The sequence below is a fragment of the Urocitellus parryii genome, chromosome 3, assembly GCF_045843805.1.
Source record: "Urocitellus parryii isolate mUroPar1 chromosome 3, mUroPar1.hap1, whole genome shotgun sequence".
Lineage (NCBI taxonomy): Eukaryota > Metazoa > Chordata > Mammalia > Rodentia > Sciuridae > Urocitellus > Urocitellus parryii.
The window spans coordinates 7,155,815-7,173,776 of NC_135533.1; the positions used below are offsets into that span (position 1 = coordinate 7,155,815).

Genomic DNA, 17,962 nt, shown 5'->3' on the forward strand with positions numbered 1-17,962 from the left:
TGAAGACAGACGGAATTGGTACCTGACAGAGCTGTCCCTTCACGTGTTCAGCTTTGCTTACTGTTAAGCAAAACAGAACCAACCAAGGCACTTACCCAGGGCTGCCTGATCCTGGAGAGGTGAAGACTCCAGCAACCTCCTGAGGATCCTTTCCACTGTTCACGGACTCACACACAAATTCTCATAGTTGTTTCTTTACAGAATTTTTCCCAGAGATAGAAAAGGAACGGTTACAAGGAAAAGCAAACTGAGCACCACTCTCATTTGACGTTGAGGGCACTTAAGGGTTGGAGAAAGTCCCACTGCAGCTTGTGCCTGGCTTACCCACTGGGACACACTGGTAGTGTGCATGCGTCATGAGCATTAAGAGCCTGCTGGGTTCCGAGGAACCCCAAGCACTGCTGCTCACCTTAGTCGGCTGCGCCTCCTCCCACTCTGCTAACTCGACCTGGTAAAGGGAGGATGTCCAAGCATTTGAGACATTCTGAGCTTCCATGAGGAAAATGAAAGTAATGGCAGACCTGGCTAGGGAGCCTGGCCACTTCCTCCCCATTCTTCTGGCCAGAAAATGAACATAAACCAGACCTAAGAATGAGAACCAAGAAGGAAGCTAGTGAGGAGCAGATGTACAACAGCCACTGAGGGGTGCAGGACACCCAGGATGTGGCCCCATCTGAGGTGGGTGTGCAGCCTGAAGCTCAGCTTGAGGTCTCCTTTGGGGACATGCTGGGGACGGTACTCCATACTCCCTGGAGAGGAGGAGGTACCCTTAACTCACCTCCTGTTGACCTGTTAAGATTTGGCAGCTGAGGTGGGACACTGTAGAGCTCTGGCCAGCTCTACCTCCAAATCTCAGCTCCTCTGTTCAACTGTGACAGTCTAGCCCCTCCCCAGAGGATTAACCTGTGAAGTGCTCAGTGTCAGCCAACCGACCTGAGGTCACTGAATTTCTTGCTGCATTCAAGTCACAGGAGGAAGCCTCAGAAATAAGTGTGGGTGTTCAACAAATTGCAAGGGGGACTGATTAAGATCCAGAGATGCAGCCCTTGAAGACCACAGGAAGACACGGGGAATATGAAGTTGCACAATCATTATATCTTTTATTTACATATAGAAATTAGTAAAACTTAAAACAAAACCAAATGCAACTTGTACAGAAATCCTTTAATTTTCTTTATTTTCACACATTAAAAAATGAAACACACTATACAAATGGTTTTTCATAGCAGATTACACGTGGGTCCATTCAGACTTGCTCTCAAAGTGCTGCCAACGTTACAGGCGCTGCCTTGGACGACAGCTGTTAATCAGGTAGCCAATGTATTGATTTAAATGCAGTAGCATGCAGCCCTCAGCATGGAAGGTTCAGTTCCCCTCTGTTCTTAAATTAGGTTAAATGGCGTTGGTGTCCATATTTACAGACTTGAAATGTATCAGTCCTGAGCAGTTCTGCTGTAAATCCGAGACCAGCTGATGGGAGTCTTGGTCTCGGTTTTAAAAAGGGAGGTCCAAATGGTGGCAGGCTGGCTGCTATGAACTTGACTTGTTTCCATTCTCTCCACCAGAACTATTTGCTGCGGGTCATGCAGACCCTTCTAGAAGGGTTAAGCCAAGTAACTGTAGGTGTCCTTTTCACCATCGACTCGCTCCAAATATTCCTTCTCAATCAGAATGTCAATGCATTTCTGGGCAGTTTGTCAGGAAAGGAAGAGGTAGTGAACGGGGAAGAAAAACACAAACCACCATCAGAACAGAGGTAGGCTGCCCTCACCAAAGCTCACCCCCTACTTCTCAAAGCTCAGCAGGGAGCAAATTCACCCTGCATGTCTGCTTAGCATCTGCTTTACAGTGTAGGCAGCTCAGATGTTGCCTTCGCTAGTGGAATCCCTTCAGTAAACTTGGTGACTCCTCCAGAGCCAGCCCAGAAACCCCCTACCCCCACCCCCTGCAACTGGCACCAGAGGGTATAGAACCATCTGGGCTACAATTTCCCTTTCTAGCAGAGTCTTGGTGTCTTAGACTTAGGTGGGACTTGGTCTCACAGGACTCCAGGAGCCACACCTGGCCTCCTGACTGCTGGGGAGTCACCATCATTGCCACCCTCTGAGGCTCTCCATTGTGGGTGTTCAACAAATTGCAAGGGGGATTGATTAACTTATCCAAGTTTTTTCAGAAGAGGAAAGACCTGTTACTATTCTAAACAAACTCAATTAGAAACAGGCCAAATGCGAGTCAACAGTAGACAAGTAATGAAGGTGTGTGCTCATACCACGGAACACCTGTGCGGGTGAAGATGGGCGCAGGACGGCTAGACGCTGCGACTTCCAAGGCCCTCCTGTACAGGATGGAGCCAATTCGTCCCGCATGGCGAGCGTGTTCTATAAACCAGTTACGTATGGTTCACGACAAGGCCGGCTGCCCTCTGGTGTGAGAAGTCAGATGGACAGTGGTTTGCCCGAGAAAGTGTAGGTCCTAGCTGACTCTGGTTAGGTGGGATGTGTGTGTGTACTGGGGAGGGGGGCGTGGGTGCTTTTGGGATGTTGGTGCCCTCTTATTCCTTGTCTGGGTGCCGATGACACAACTGTCTTTCAAAATTGCGAAGCTGTGTACTTAAGGTGTGTGTACTTCTCTGTACGAAGATTTCAAGAGAATGTCAAAATTAATCCTACTTCTTTTGTATAACTCTATTACACAGGAGTAAGCCAGTTCCCTCCTTCTTCACAAACCAGCTGTTAATCCACCTCTCCCTCCTCTGCAGTGAGAAGGGAAAGCAGCCGCTGTGGGCTGGTACCTTGATCACTGGGACCCGAGGCTTGAACCTGGAGGACAGCTGGGTGAGGACCTCCCCGAGGAGCTGCTGGTGCTTCAGGACCTTCCTCATCTTCATGATCCTCACGATGGCGGCCTGTGAACAGAGCACACAAACGGATGCTTTGAGCTGCCAAGCTGAGCACTGGAGTTAAAGGCGGCCGCATCAAGGCTGCCCAAAGCCTGGGTCTACGCACAGGCGCAATTTCCCACAGGCAGCAGGTGTCCTGCAGGTGAGAGGGGGCAGGGAGCCAGTTTATCCGCCCATGTTTCAACTCCAACAAACATTAAAATGTTTTGGTCTTATGCCAACTTTAGTGACAGTCTTGAGAGTACGAAACTGCCCGTCCTTCTCTCAAGTGGCCCGCCTTCCCTCTCGATTTAACTCCGCTGTGTTTATCTGCTTTCCAACATTTAGGGAAAGAGGAGACATAACGACCTCATCCCCTGGACACCAAGCGCCTGGTTCCAGGACTCTCATCTTTGGCCATCGCAGAATCGGTATTGACTTGGCAGCCACTCACCGTCACTGCCACACATGACACAGCCTGTGCCTCAACCCTGTCCTGAGGAGAATCACACGTGACATGGCCATGTTTAGTCACCTGAATCAGGAGTTTGCGGTCTTCCTCAATGTTTTTGTGTGTGGTTTCTTGTTCTTGCTTCTGTTCAGTTTTCATTGGCACATTGATGTTAACCCTCAATTTCTTACTGTCAAGAAAACCAAAGAACCCGATCACTACTCTCCCCCAAAAGTGGCAAGGAAGCATCTTCCAATGTTTCATAAGAGTTTGGCCCCCCTTGTCCCAGGCCGGGCAAAGGGTGTGACATGCCTTCCATCTTGGCTGGAAAGTGTCCTCCCTGAACACCACGCGCTGCCATCATGGGTGGCCTCCTGCTCTGCCAGTAACAGGGACAACTAGTGGCAACACATTACCACGGGACATCCAGGTCCTTGATCTGCTCCCCCAAAGGAGAGGAAGCTGAGACATTTGGACATACAGGCCTAAAAGTTCCAGGCGAGTCATTTAAAAGGGCATTTCTCAAATAAGGAAAAACTCAAACTCTGCGTCTGATGAAGCACTTTGGACCGCCAACAGAATCCAAGGCCACCAGCAGGCTTCGAGCTGGCCCCACCCAGCCTTGCGCTGACAGCAGACTCCCTCAGTTTGTAATACCAAGAAACGAACCCCAGGTGCAAGGGAATCAATCTATGCTCAAGGACCAGCCAGCTGTTCAGTAGGCTTTTCTTACTTTTTATAACCGAGATACAACTTTATTAAGGTGTCCGGCTTCAACTCCACCTCGTCAACATTTGCGTTTTCGTCCTCCAGGACCTGGAGGGAAACCACCGTTAGTCTACGGACCTCAGCACAAGTCGACTAGCTGCGGGTACAAAGTGCACAAACATACCAGTAACTTCGACTTCAGTAAAATCTGCAGCACCTGTGCCAGAATGTCCTGCAATTGGAGAGAGAAAGAAAGTGAGCTAAGGAGAAGGAGCTCTGCTGTCTGCAATAGCCACCATGGCAACCCCACGGCCCATGCTTCCTCCATATAACCGTCCCCAAAGAAGAATATGTCCAGAGGAAGAAGAAAAACAGTGCTTCTCAGAGGTTCTCTAATCCATCACTTCCTCCCACCCTCAGTAAGAGTGGACTCATTCTCTGATCACCAATGACAAAAGCTGACCATTCCACCACACCTGAGTATCAGAATGCACAGCTGGTTTCTTCCATTAAAGCTACAGGAAGGCTTTCATTTCTTAAATGCCTGACAGATCATCTGAGACACTGATCACTGCAAAATAAACTTGTTTTTTATTTTTTGGTGCTGGGAATAAACCTAGGGCCTTGCATGTGCCAGGCAAGCACTCAACACCACTGAACTGCACCCACCCCATACCCTAAAACCAGCAAAGAACTTCAGCAGCAGCACTGGAAAAAAGTTCTGTTTATGAACATGCTAGGGCTCAGGGACAGTGACTTGCTGCCAATGTGGCTTTGGTGACTTTAAGCATATTGTGTGGCCTCTCATCCCTAACAGTGAATGGTCTGGTCACTTCCCAGTTTTTTGATCTCATGGAACCCAAGGACATCATCAGCCTGGGCACCTCCATGACCCCCTGGACTGTCATCATGCAGGAACAAAGGTCTTGCCCACACCATAAGGAAACCATTCTGGCCCAAGGATACACAGGTAAGGCAGGCAGTTCAAGAGGCCTCTAATCTAGTAACTGGCCCAGAAGTGCCAACTATGGCTAGGGTAGGGAAGGGAACAGCAACCTAATACTAAACACGAGTAAAGACTGGCATGGCCTTGATCATGAAGCCAAGCAAAGGCAGCGAGACAGCTGCCCGTCAGCCCCTCCAGCAGCACCAGCCTCCAACTGCCTTTCAGTCGCCTCACTCTGATGTGACGAGGAAGCAGGAAAGGCTCCCACGTACAAAGGAGCGAACCCATCTGCTTATCAGAAGTTGAAGATGTATTTGAGACTAAAATGATTCTCCTTACTTTCTATGAGGCCAGCATTAACCTGAGCCCCAAAATGAGATAAATGTCACAAGGAAACCACAGATACCTTTTATGTCTATAATCTAAAACTCCTCAAGGAAACATTGGCTGGGAACCACTCTTCTGAAATACTCGGGAGAAGTATTTCAAATCTCAGAGTGTTTGCATTTTGTGATATTTACATGGACTGCACTGGTTGAACCTCCCTGATCCAAAAACTCGAGATCTTAAACACTCTGAAATCTGAAACTGTCTGAATCTGCGGATGATATCTCAAAATCCTACAGACCCCACAGTGGTTAAAGCTAGTGAGGGAAGCACGCTGTGAGACCCAGATGTATGTACAACAGCTGTGACCTAATATACTAGTAATACCTAATCAGTGAGGTCAAGAGAAAAACTCTGCCTACAATAGTGTCAGAATGATCTGTAGGAATACATTTAACAAGAAATGCAAGACTCACATACTGAAAACTACGAAGCACAGGTGGAAGAAACTGAAGAGCCTAACCAGATGGAAAGACACCATGCTCAGAATGGGAGAACTAACACTGCTGAGGTATGAAATATTCCTTCCTCAAAGCAACCTACAGATTTGGTATGATCCCTGTCACGATCTCAACTGCCCCCTTTTAAAGAAATGAACAAGCTGAGCCTGAATCATAGGACAATGTAAAGGCCTCAGAACACCAAAATGATCTTGAAAAACTAGAAAAAAGTTGCAGGTCTCCATTTTAAAACTGTAGTACTACAAACAACAGTAATCAAGAAGGCATGGTGTGGCCTAAGGAGAGACAGGGATCACTGGGAAAGAACCCAGAAATAAAGCCACACACCTGTGGTTCATGTCACCCTGCTAACAAGTACAGGTCTCTTTGGGGTTAGAAATGTTCTGGAACTAGACAGCTGTGGTGGCTGTGTAAGCGTGTAAACACCCTAACAACCACTAAATTGCACACTTTGAAATGGGAAGATATGTTATGTGGAATTTTATGGCATTTAAAGTGTCTCAATAAAAATGACACTAAGTGAAAACTTAATCTAGGTAAGAAAAGTCTAGTTGAAAAGAGGTTAAGAACTAGTTAAATGGAGAGAACAGTGTGTGTGTGTGGGGGCGGGGGGGGGCGGGGGGGCGATATAAATCAGCTCGACCCGACTGCAGCCACTTTGAGTTATAACAACCTTGAATGCCGCTGTGCAGGCCTCATCTGTTCTCCTCACACAGATTCCAACAAACTCTAAACACAGACAAAACCATCAGCGTGATCTGAGGAACTCCATGGCCCAGACCCTGGTCCTGTCAGCAAGAGGTACGTTCTGGCTTGGATGAAGCCACTAGTGCCTGACCATTACAAGTGCCCCTCCTCCTCCCCCAAACTGTGGTGACCATGGCCTTGCCACCACCAAGACATACTTGTGTCTCTAAGTCCCCAGTTTTCAGCACACCTTGCTCAGTCGGCCTCTCCTCAGTCTCCTGAAGGGTCATACACTGGGGCCAGGATTTTCCGGAACTCGGCACATTCATATTCATGAAGCAAACTTCTATTTCAAATCAAAGACACCCACCCATGTCCTCTCCCCACACCTTCCTACCACATCCACAAGAACAAGGAGTGGCCCCTGGACACAGTAAACACCGTGGCGCAACAGCAATACCATTTTGATCTGCGTGCTGTCGGTCAGCTGCTGCACAGTGTAGGCGTCCTCTGAGTTGTACTGGAGCAGGATCGCCATTTGGAACGTGGATGCCTTTGAGGCCCCATGTAAAAGACAAGAGAAGAAAAATTTAAATAGTGGGGAAAAAAACACACAAACAGCTTTAAGTTTTATGAAACATACTTTTCAAACAGATGCAAAAAAACAAAGCAGATCTAATATTCAAAGGTAAACAAAGGCTGCAACGTCACCGTTACACACTTTCCGGAAGGACCAGTGGCTGACTACCTTCTCAAACATCACCATGATTTTGAGTTTCCTTCTTCAACGTGCTGTCTATGTAATACACTCTACACACAGCCACGCGCGCTCACCTAAACACGCGTGCACCTGGTACACAGAGACCTCAAGCACACATCTTCATGTTTGCTTTTGTACTTATGAGAAGGACATTATTTCTTGGTATAATATTGACATAAAACAACCCGCACACTGAATCTTTTTATATATATATATATATAGTTTCCCCTAAGCACTTCACTATGAATGTATTAAAAACGTCCAGTGAAAAGGCAAGAAAAGCCCACGAGGGCTGAGGACCCCCAGGGAGCACCTCTCCTGCCCTTCCCTCCCTCCCACAGGGTCCAGAGCATCCAGTAATGCACAGGACTCCACGCCTGGTCGATGAGAGAGAAATATGCAATGACACCCTGGGCCTGTTTCAGGGCACCCACAGCAATGCTTCTGGCCAACTAAAAGATGCCAGTTAGAAATGACCAATGACTCTCCAGAGGGAGGAAGGAAGAGTAAGAGTCTGCAAGGCCCCAGAGATGCTCTTCCCAGGACAGTGAGCAGGCTGCCTGGGGAACAGGAAATCCCATGATCTTTCTAATGGCAGTGACCAAAACAAATCTTAAAGGAACGTTGTCCTGGTGTGGTTACACAGGTGTTTTCTTTGGCCGTAATTTAGACTGTATGATTAAAATGCATGCCTTTTATTATATTAAATGATTTCAATACAGATGATGTGCAAAAAAGAATCAATTAAAAACACAGGGAAAAGCACCTTATTTGTTCCTGCCTTAAATAAAACACAAGGACAGGGAAAAAGCACATTACTGGCATTCAAGCTGTGCCTGCTCTCAGCCAGCTTAATGTGGTGGATGCACCCTGTGCTAAGCTTCCACCTGGTCAGGAACAGAGCAAGACACCCTAGGTTCTGGGTTCTGCAGTATAAACACATGCATTCTCTGGTGCATATTTCTAAACCAAACTTCCAATTGTAGAGTAACATGTGCTCAAGGTGATAAAGACCTCTGAACCCAGCACAACAGAACATTTATGCATTTAATAAAATTCCTGAAATTTAAATTAATAAATAGCTTGAGCTGCAGAATCCATTTGGAAGTTTCTTAACATTTAAAAAGACTTGCAATTATCTTTTTAGGCTCAGGGCAAAATGATGGCAGACGTTAAACAAGTGGTTACTGTGAAGCCCACCATTCACAAATGCTTGTGAAGAACCTGGACTTATATTTTTAGTAATAGGGACTGAACCAGAGGGGCGTCACCACTGAGCCACACCCTCAGCCTGGTTTTCACATTTTCTTTAGAGACGGGGTCTCGCTGAGCAGCTTAGGGACTTGCTAAGTTGCTGAGGCTGGCTTTGAACTTGCAATCCTCCTGCCTCAGCTTCCCTAGCCGCTGGGATTATAGGCATGTGCCTCAACGCCCTTTTAGAACCTGGATTTTTTTTTTTAAAGAGTAAAAGCCTTAAGTGAAATTTTGTCTCTGCTACCTAATAAGCTAGAATCCAAAGAGTCAGTAAAATTAATTGGACCTCAGTTTCCTCATCTACAAAACGGAAATATGATTACATGGTTATTTCACCACATACTCATTCAGTTCTCAGAACTGCTGTAATCATTCTGGGTTATTATTAATACAAAACTGCTCAAAGAGCTGTTATCATAACTAAATATGTGAAATTCCAGTTTTTAAGCTACCACCTAAACATCACTGTGTGTCAGGCAGAAACCACATCACATGCACACACCACTTCTCAAGTACAAACACCAACATATCCCCGTTTGGCAGAGGGGCAAACTGAGGCTCAGAGCATTGGCTCCTTAGCCAACACCTGGTGCAGCTTGTTGGCCCACAGAGACTGGGCTTTTAAACAAGTTTTTTTAAAAAACTTGTTTCTAAATAAGAAGGTGATCTTACCTGCAAAGTGTACCTGTTCTTGAAGCAGTTAGTTACCAATTCTCCTTTGGACAACTGATACAACCATGTCAGTTTTCTGCCACTGTGACGGCTGGCGTAGAAAGCTGTGAATCGCTGATAGCTTCGTTCCAACTGGATAAAAGAACAGTAGTATGTGGACTCCACAGCCCACCACATCCTACAGTCAGCATTTCTAGATAAAGCACCACCCCAAGTTTACAGCATCAAAGCTGTGCATACATAGAAGTGGGGGCTAGGGGAGACTCCTGGAAAGTTCTGGAAGCACTAAAGGGTAAAGCCAAATGGGGCTTCCACTTCAAGCCCAGCAGCTGCCATCAGATGTTTATCGCAGGCCCTGTGACTCAGCAGAGTGCCTGGCCAGCAGGGACCATGCCACAGCGGGGCCTGCTGCCCTCTCCATCTCCGCTCAGCCCCAACAGCAGTGGGCAGAGCCATCCTTACCTCGGACGGCAAGGCGAATGTGCAGGACTGCTGGAAGGGCCACGACCCGGAGCTCAGGACTTGGATACTGAAGTCCACTGGGGGAGGGGGTGAAAATTTAGAAATACCTTTAGTCTTACAAGCCAGAACATTCCATTGTTTCAGATAAACATGAAATCCTTAGTCAAAACATGTTAAATGAAGAATCCTGCTTGAATGTAAAATAAGAATTAAACATTTTATTTAATTAAAATTAGTAAAAGACAGAAGAGTCCAAGTTTAAGTTTAACGTGTTATTGTCAAAGAAGAGCCGTGATACCCTGTGCCGTTCTGTTTGCTGTCTTTTTCTGCTGCGCATGATGCAGTCTACCTGCCACCTCGGGTCACAGGCACTGCACAATAGCTTACGGCTTGTGAGGAGACCATGCTGGGCCCGTGTAACCCATGAATTGTTAACAAGACTTTCACCTTAACAGATGGCAGAAGGCCCAATGGCAAAACTGCCAAGCTTACCAGTGGGTTAGCGTGGTTAGCACATGACATCAGCTGACAATGCTGGCACAAACCTGCCTCCCACCACCACTGCAAGACCCTAAAGCAGGACCCTGTCTGCTCTCTCTGGTGCACTGAGTCGCTTGTGTTGTCTATGATAGTCCTAACTCTGACCTGAAGTTGCAACGTCTAGTTTGACTCACTCTCTTTCTTGTAATCAAAAAAATTTCTAGGAGCTGGGGTTGTGGCTCAGAGGTAGAGCGCTCACCTAGCATGCGTGAGGTGCTGGGTTCGATCCTAAGCACCATATAAAATAAAATAAAGGTATTGTGTTCATCTATAACTAAAAAAATAAAAATAAATAAATAAATATTAAAAAAAAAATTCTAGCCAGGTGCAGTGGCGCATGTCTGTAATCCCAGCAGCTCAGGAGGCTGAGGCAGGAGGATCGCAGATTCAAAGCCAGCTTCAGCAAAAAAGGAGGCGCTAATCAACTCAGGAGACCCTGACTCTAAATAAAATACAAAATAGGGCTGAGAATGTGGCTCAGTGGCTGAATGCCCTGAGTTCAATCTCCAGTACACCCACCCTAATTTTTTTTTTCTAAAAACAACAAAATTTCTAGAATAGATCCAAAGTAAGGTCCAAAATAGGACAAGACAAACAAGCCCACGCACCCCTCATCTGTGTGGGGGTGAACTTGGAGGCCAGAGAAGAGAGCCATGCTCAGGCCCCCAGGATCAGGAGGATGGTGTGGTATGCGGGGGGAACCATCTACTACTCCATCTCGATGGCTGGCGGACCACCCGCCACTGTTGCTAATGGTGTTGTTATTTCTCTCTTTGGCTGCAAAGAACCCTGCCTGCAGGAGAACACTTGATACTCACAGTCTAGCGGTTCTGAATTCGTCAGGTGCTTTTTGAACTGCTCATTCAGATCTTTGCTCACACCAATGTCCTGGAACATCCGCTGGAGCTTGGAAGTGTACTCAAAACCACACGCTTGCTGAAAGGATCCAGATGCTGTTTCACTCATTTGTACAGAAATAGCAACGTGTACAAGGCAATTTCAGAGGAGTAAGAGCATGGCATGACTCAATCATGTCAAACTACTCCCCGAGTTAATGACCTTTAGTTATGTGGTATGGTATAAAAGCGTGATGATTAAAGTTGATACACTGTCACTACATGTGAAACTTAATGCATACCAAACCACTGTTTCAGCATCCAAGAGCACAGCATCCCCCACCCTCAGGTAGAACGCATAGATGATGTGATTTGTCCTTTATCCCAACCCCTCCCCCACCCCCAGTGTTGAGGCTCCAGCCACGTGGGTGAAGGTACTCGAAGGGGGCGCCTTTGGGGCAATTAGGTCTAGATCCCAGGCTTGGTGTCCTCTGGGACAGAACTTGTAACGTGCTCTCTGCCAGGTGAGGAGAGAGAGAGAAGGCGCAGCTGTACTCAGCTGGCCAGCACCTGGTCTTGGAGCTCCACCTCCAGAGTTTTGAGAACCAAGTGCTGTTTCCGAAGCCTCTGGTCTAAGGTGTTTGGCTTTAGTGTCTGAGCAGACAAAGACGGCACTGACCCTGATTCTGGGTCAAGTGAAACATGCTGAGACACGGACAGCCCCGGAAAGGCTGGCCACCCCACCTGTACCCAGGGACAGGGCTCAGGGGCAGAACAGAAAACCCCATAGCAAACAGCACAACAACCCAGCCTTGTGGCTGGTGGCGGTGGAGTGGCAGAGTGCGCTGGGCAACTCCTTTGCCCCTGGATAACCCAGTAAACACGACTGGATGGATGTGGTCCGAGGGCTCAGGGTCTCCAGGAAAGAGGACACTCACCTTGAGCTTGGAGATCATGCTTGCTTCGGCATCGTCGCTCGCACTGTTCTGATGAACGAGTCTCTTGGCCAACATCTTCGCGTAGAACTTCTGGAACACATCTTTGTCCTCTATGTACTTGAAGACAACCATCTGACAAAGCCACGAGAGGACACACTCATGAAGCATGCTCTCAAGGTGACAGGCCACATGCCAGGACGCACAGTGTGCCTGGTTTTGGCTAGGCCTGTGTGCCAACGTGTACGAAGGCAAAATCCAGCCCAGAGTACTGGACTAAGCATTTCCGCCAGTCTAACATAGCACATGGAGCTGGCCTGGGCTTAGTGTCAACGAGGACAGTAATGCCTCAATTTAAGGAATAAAATCATCGATTCAAAATAAAATCAATGCCCAACATACACAGCCTCACAACAACTAGTGAAGCACAGAGGTGGCCGCGGAACGCCTTACCACTTGATTGAGTGTGTCTTCTAGTTCTGCCTCTTCTGGGTTCTTGGAACTGAAATTTTAAAAAAGGTACCATGTTTTAAAACAAAGAGCAGGTGTTTACACAAGCACCACTTGGCCAAATGACCCTATCAGAGAGTGGGCGGAGCGCGTAAGTGATCTGCTTCCTCCACGAGGCCAGACCTGAGGCTGCCGGAGGGTTGGCCCTCCTCATTGAGGTGACCTGGTAAGCCCGAGTTACACCAAAGAATGGACTGTGAAGGAATATTTAGAATATCCAACAGGAGATAGTTAGGAAAAAAAGTCCAAGAAAAACATGACACTTTCCTTTTTAAGATAATCCATTTAACTATCAGTAAGTGAGGGCCACTTTTCTGATTGCTTTTTAGAGTCTGCTGTAATTTAGCTTTGAAAAAAATTAAAAGGTACATCATTTCCTTTCGGTGGCCTAAGTACCAGACAGAGGCATAGACAGCCTGAGAACATCCAGCTCAGAAACTACCTGTTCTTCACTGGCTGGTCAGGCAGCTGCACTCCCCCGGAGCAGTCACTCAGCACCCATTAAAGGAATGCCCTGGAAATTTCTCTGCCACTGTGTTTCAGCAGACTTAACTGATGACACATCAGTTAAGATTTGATTAGGGCCATTTAGAAAAGACAATGGGTGAAAAAGGACACCAGTAACCTGAAAACCTCAGACTATCTCCATATTTAAATTACTTAATATGCTACATTCTAAAAAAGGTGACATAAGTCACAGGAAGCATTGCAATGTCAAGCCCTTTTTCATTCTTGGAAAGCAAGCACTAGAGCATCTGATGACAAGTGCTGAAATCACGCATGAGCCCAGCGTGGTGGTAGTAAGCAGAAAGATCACCAACTACTCAAGTTCTCACTGGTAGGGGTTGGTGGGGGGTGTGCTGCTAGAGATAGCTATTTTTTAAAATTAATTAATTTTTAGAGAGAGCTATTGACCTTTACCAAATGTTTCCCCATCTTCTACCACAAAGCCCATGTGGTTTTCCCAAGGTTCCCAGCTAAGGCTGGAGACCCTCAAGGCTTGCTCCTGCTGTATTTCCAGGAATAATTCCTCAGTTCACTGAAGAATCTGGTTTGCTCAAACATCAGATTTCTGCAACTCTCTTCTTAAGTGAGACTTGTCTCTGGTCTTTTTATGCTGGTATATGTAGGTATTCTTGGGCTTTTTTGTATTGAGGTCATGTTCTTAGACTGTTCTTTAAGAATAATTTACCGATATCAAACCAGTACAGTTTGTTTGGGAAACTACTGCAGCAGAGAGCCGGAAGGGAACTGTCTCCCTTCATTAACATTTGTCCATGTGACATTCAGGGTTGTGAAGCAGACCTTGAGCGCCTCTGATCTGAGAGGAACTGTGGAAGGGAAGGAGAACCTGAGGGAAAGCAGGATGGGGATGGACACAGGGACACACGGGGACACACACAATCAGTGAGAACTTGAAGACACATGTGGAGAGAGAAGCACATCTGACGATGTCATTTCCACTCTGAATACACATAAATCATAAATAAGATTAGGGAAAGTACCAGTTGAGAAATAAAATGATTAAAAAGTAAAGACTATGAAACAGCAACATAACAAACTCATCAAATGAAAAATAATGTCTTAAAGTACACAGAGTAACACAGCACTAGATATGTGGTCTCTGCTTTCTGCAAACAGCCTGCGGGAGCTGATGCAAATTTCCAACTGGAAACGTGATGCATTATCTTTGGGACATTTTCTCAAAAGGTACCAAAATTAAAATCCAATCCACACAGAACCATAATGTAAATTTTAACTCCTCAGATAAAAGCTGAGATTTTAAACAGAGGCACAAGCAAAAACACAAAGGGTAATACCTCTTCTTCAACAAGGAGTCACAGTATCGCGCCAGCAGCTCAGGGGATTTACTGGATGACTGGGCCATTTTGGTAACCGCGTTGTTGTTTATGAACCGACCACACGCCTGCGGGGCAGGAGAGACAGTCAGAGAAAAGCATCCCGCCCCTGCACGCTGCAGGCGAGCCACGGGAACAGACCCACCTTGTCAAGTGCAGCCACGAAGCCAGCGTCGTTGTTGAAGGCCGACATTACCAGGGCATTGTACTTTTTATGAACATCTAGCACTGTCTGTACATACATTTTGGGGTCCTTAGATAGAGGGAAAAACAGAAACAAAAGGTGGTTACTGGGAGTTCAACTGTATGTGCTGCTGTAACATACTCTAGCCAGGTGGGGTGGTGCAGGCCTGTCCTCCTGGCTAGAGGAGGAGGCAACTTCAAGGCCAGCCTGGGCAACTCAGTGAGACCTTGTCTCAAGAAACATAAAAATTAAAAATAAATAAATAAAAGGGATGCAGCTCAGTGGTAGAGCATCCCTGGGTTCAATCCCCAGTACTGCCACCACACACACAAAAACAGAAAATAACAAACAACAACAACAAAAAGCCCAAATCTAAAAGGTTTATATGCATTCTCAAAGAAATTAACAAATAAGATCAGAACTTTTGTTTGACCACTGAAACACACAGGACATTCTGATTTTATATAATCTCCTTTGACTAAACATTTTCTAAGTGATAGCTCTGGCAAGTCATTTTAGTTTTTGACATTGCAAATCCAAATTCTATACTTTATTTTGGCTGGAATCAGCCAGTGGGACCAATCTTGAACTCAGCTAGGAGCTCAGTCAGAGGGCCAGCAGTGGAGTGGGGAGGGTGGAGACGGCAGAACCAACTGGAAGAAGCATGTGGGCTTGCATTGGTGGCCATAAGCCACAGGGTCCAGTTCCGCGTAGCCAGGGCAAGCGCTGGGGCAACAGGGAGTGTCTCCAGCAAAAGGACACATGGGAATGAAATGGAAGAGTGGCTGTGGGGAGGCAAAGGACACAGAGCCAAGGAACAGGAGCACCTAGCTCTTGACATGGGGCCCTTGCTGCTCGCCAGGCTCCCAGGCCCTTGACTAGCACAGTGTGAAAGTGGTTTATCCCCCACTTTACAGACAAGAAATCAAATCCCAGTGAAGCATCCTGCCAAGAGTTAAGTGGCAACAGAGCAAGGCAAAGACCCAGGCAGGGGACTCCTGAGTTGGACAGGTTCTCTATAGCTTGTAAAGGGAAAGGACCCAGGTGTTAGGTCAGGAAGACCCACGGAGCAAGCAGAGATGCCAGACCTGAGTGGCATGATGGCCCACCATGAGCCAGCAGGGCTCCTGACAGTCCCCTCACAAACCACAGGCCTTAGGTAACTGGGGCTGAAAGACTTGCCAGTATTTTCAAAATCCTGAGACATTAATCTGGAGGGTTCAGGAAAGAGAAACCAGAATTGCTGGCATTCTAATTATTCTACATTGTGGGCAACATTTGTTTTTAACTAATGAGTAACCAGTGAAAGCACAATCCCATTACAGAAAAATTATTCACTCCAAGTTTTAGAGGTTTTCTGTACTAAAAAGCAAATCTGTTATCATTATGAAAAAATATATTGTGATAAATCATGATTTCATAAGATGGAAATATGGTCTCTACTGGATATAAACATTCGATGACAGAACTTTAAAGGGATTTTAAAAATTGCCAAAAAAAATCATAAAAGATACCAAAGGGTAATACATTTGATAACACCCACCCGTCTCGATGTGTCAAAATAGCACCAGGTGACTGCAGGTGGAGGGAAACTCCTTGTTCCTCGAAGGTGAGTCTTACAGGGCACATCCCAAAGCACCTCTAAGAGGGCACAACACACCTCATTCAATTCATATATACACACCTTCCTTTTTTATTGGGGGGGGTGGTGCGCCAAGGATTGAACCCAGAGGTATTCAACTACTGAGCCACATCCCCAGCCCTTTTTATTTTGAGACAGGGTTTCACTGTATTGCTTAGGGCCTCGCTAAGTTACTGAGGCTGGCTTTGAGTTTATGATCCTATCTCAGCCTCTCTAGATGCTGGGATTACAGGCATGTGCCACGGCGCCTGGCTCCTTGCTACTTTTAACAATGAATCATTTCTGCTTGACTGATTTTGATTTTGCCATTGAAATCCATAGTGCTTTGGCCAATCCTGATTTCAGATCAGTTTCTGATCTCTTGTCAAATCATCCCACAATATTCACATACTGTTCCTTTTGCATTTTTTTTCTTTTTGTCATGGTGTTTGCAAGAACTCTAGCACACAGGGAGCATTCCCACAGGGGAAACGCCAGCAGGCGCCACTGGTAGTACTCCATAAAGCAACACTCAGAGATCTTGACAGGTGGAAAACATTACAAAGTACTCCCATGTCACAAATTGCCAATTTGGGGACTTTATTTGCTTCTAAAACTTACTATTTCTTCAAATACCATGCACAGAATTCATGTAAAGTCTATTATGTAAATAAATATAGCAATACCTATTGTACATTTGCCAGAATGATTCACACTGAGCAGCAGAGGCGCCACAAACCCACACTCATAACAAGAGACATGTGCATGGCTACCTGTCATGTGCTCTCACCAATTCAGAAATGCCAACTTTAACCTTCAACTCCATGCCTGTGTCCCTGTTAGACTCCTGACTTGTCATCAATAGATTCTTGGGAACCAGTAGGATTTCATGTTTACCGTTACCTTCCCAATTAATTATTAATACTAAGGACTGACCCTTGTATCCCTAGACCAAACCCACCAAGCTCCAGTTCACAGGACCCGCCCTTCCATGTTTCGTGGGATCCCAAACTCTGCAGTCAGAAAAAGACCGATGCCCACCCTGACCCTGCATCTAAGTGCCACTACTCCCCCACCAGCAATCCCCGTTGACTGTCCATTTCTTTTGTAACAGTTTAATGTGGGAAAAGTTAGAAAGAATAGTAGACTCTCCCCCATGAACTTGCCATCCAACTTCAACGATTATCAAATAGGAAACCTGTCCACAGAGGCCCAGCTCCCTGCCCTTCCTCCCCACCCCACTAGGGAATAGCAGGCTACTGCTGCTGTCATTTCATCTGGGTACTGTGACAAAACTCACTGATATACATACAGCAACTCTTCTTCATTTTAACCTATTTTCCATAAACAATTTTTTAAATATCAAAATCTGGTCTTGTCAGTTCCATGTCTTTTGGTACCAGGGATTGAACTCAGGAGTGCTTACCCAATGAGCCACATCCCTAGCCCTTTTTTAAAATATTTTTTTTTAGAGTCAGGGTCTTGCTAAGTTGCTGAGGCTGGCTTTGAACTCACAATCCTTCTGCCTCAGCCTCCTGAGATGTTGGAATTACAGGCGTGCACCACTGCGCCCAGCTCAATTCCATGTTTATCATAACACACTTATCTAGTTTCCTTCTTGTCCTTGAAATTAAGCCAATATAACTAACAACTAATGTGGTCCCTAAAGGCCCCTAGGCCTAAGCAGCCAGCCCTCCCTTTCAGCAGGAACTTCCAGTCACGCAGGGTCTCTGCTTGGAATGGGTATGTTTTGACCACTGAGGCTCATCTGTGGGGACCCCTCTGCCTAGCTTTTCGAAGACTTCACTGAA

The 17,962-nt window shown here is 46.3% G+C and overlaps 1 protein-coding gene across 4 annotated transcripts in view; it reads right to left on the minus strand.

Annotated features, from left to right (window-relative positions):
- Positions 1-1,075: 1,075 nt before the first annotated feature.
- Positions 1,076-17,962, minus strand: part of Cul1 (cullin 1) — an 83,411-nt gene continuing 66,524 nt past the window's right edge. For all 4 annotated transcript variants that reach the window (XM_026411166.2, XM_026411167.2, XM_026411164.2 and 1 more), the window contains 13 exons: positions 14,492-14,599; positions 14,308-14,414; positions 12,431-12,479; positions 11,981-12,112; positions 11,025-11,142; positions 9,667-9,743; positions 9,205-9,336; positions 6,979-7,071; positions 4,222-4,269; positions 4,063-4,145; positions 3,414-3,519; positions 2,792-2,905; positions 1,076-1,685 (listed from right to left, as the gene is read on the minus strand). In XM_026411166.2, coding sequence (XP_026266951.1) covers positions 1,605-1,685; positions 2,792-2,905; positions 3,414-3,519; positions 4,063-4,145; positions 4,222-4,269; positions 6,979-7,071; positions 9,205-9,336; positions 9,667-9,743; positions 11,025-11,142; positions 11,981-12,112; positions 12,431-12,479; positions 14,308-14,414; positions 14,492-14,599 — 1,248 coding nt within the window. In that variant the 3' untranslated portion in view covers positions 1,076-1,604. The remainder of the gene's footprint in view (positions 1,686-2,791; positions 2,906-3,413; positions 3,520-4,062; positions 4,146-4,221; positions 4,270-6,978; positions 7,072-9,204; positions 9,337-9,666; positions 9,744-11,024; positions 11,143-11,980; positions 12,113-12,430; positions 12,480-14,307; positions 14,415-14,491; positions 14,600-17,962) is intronic.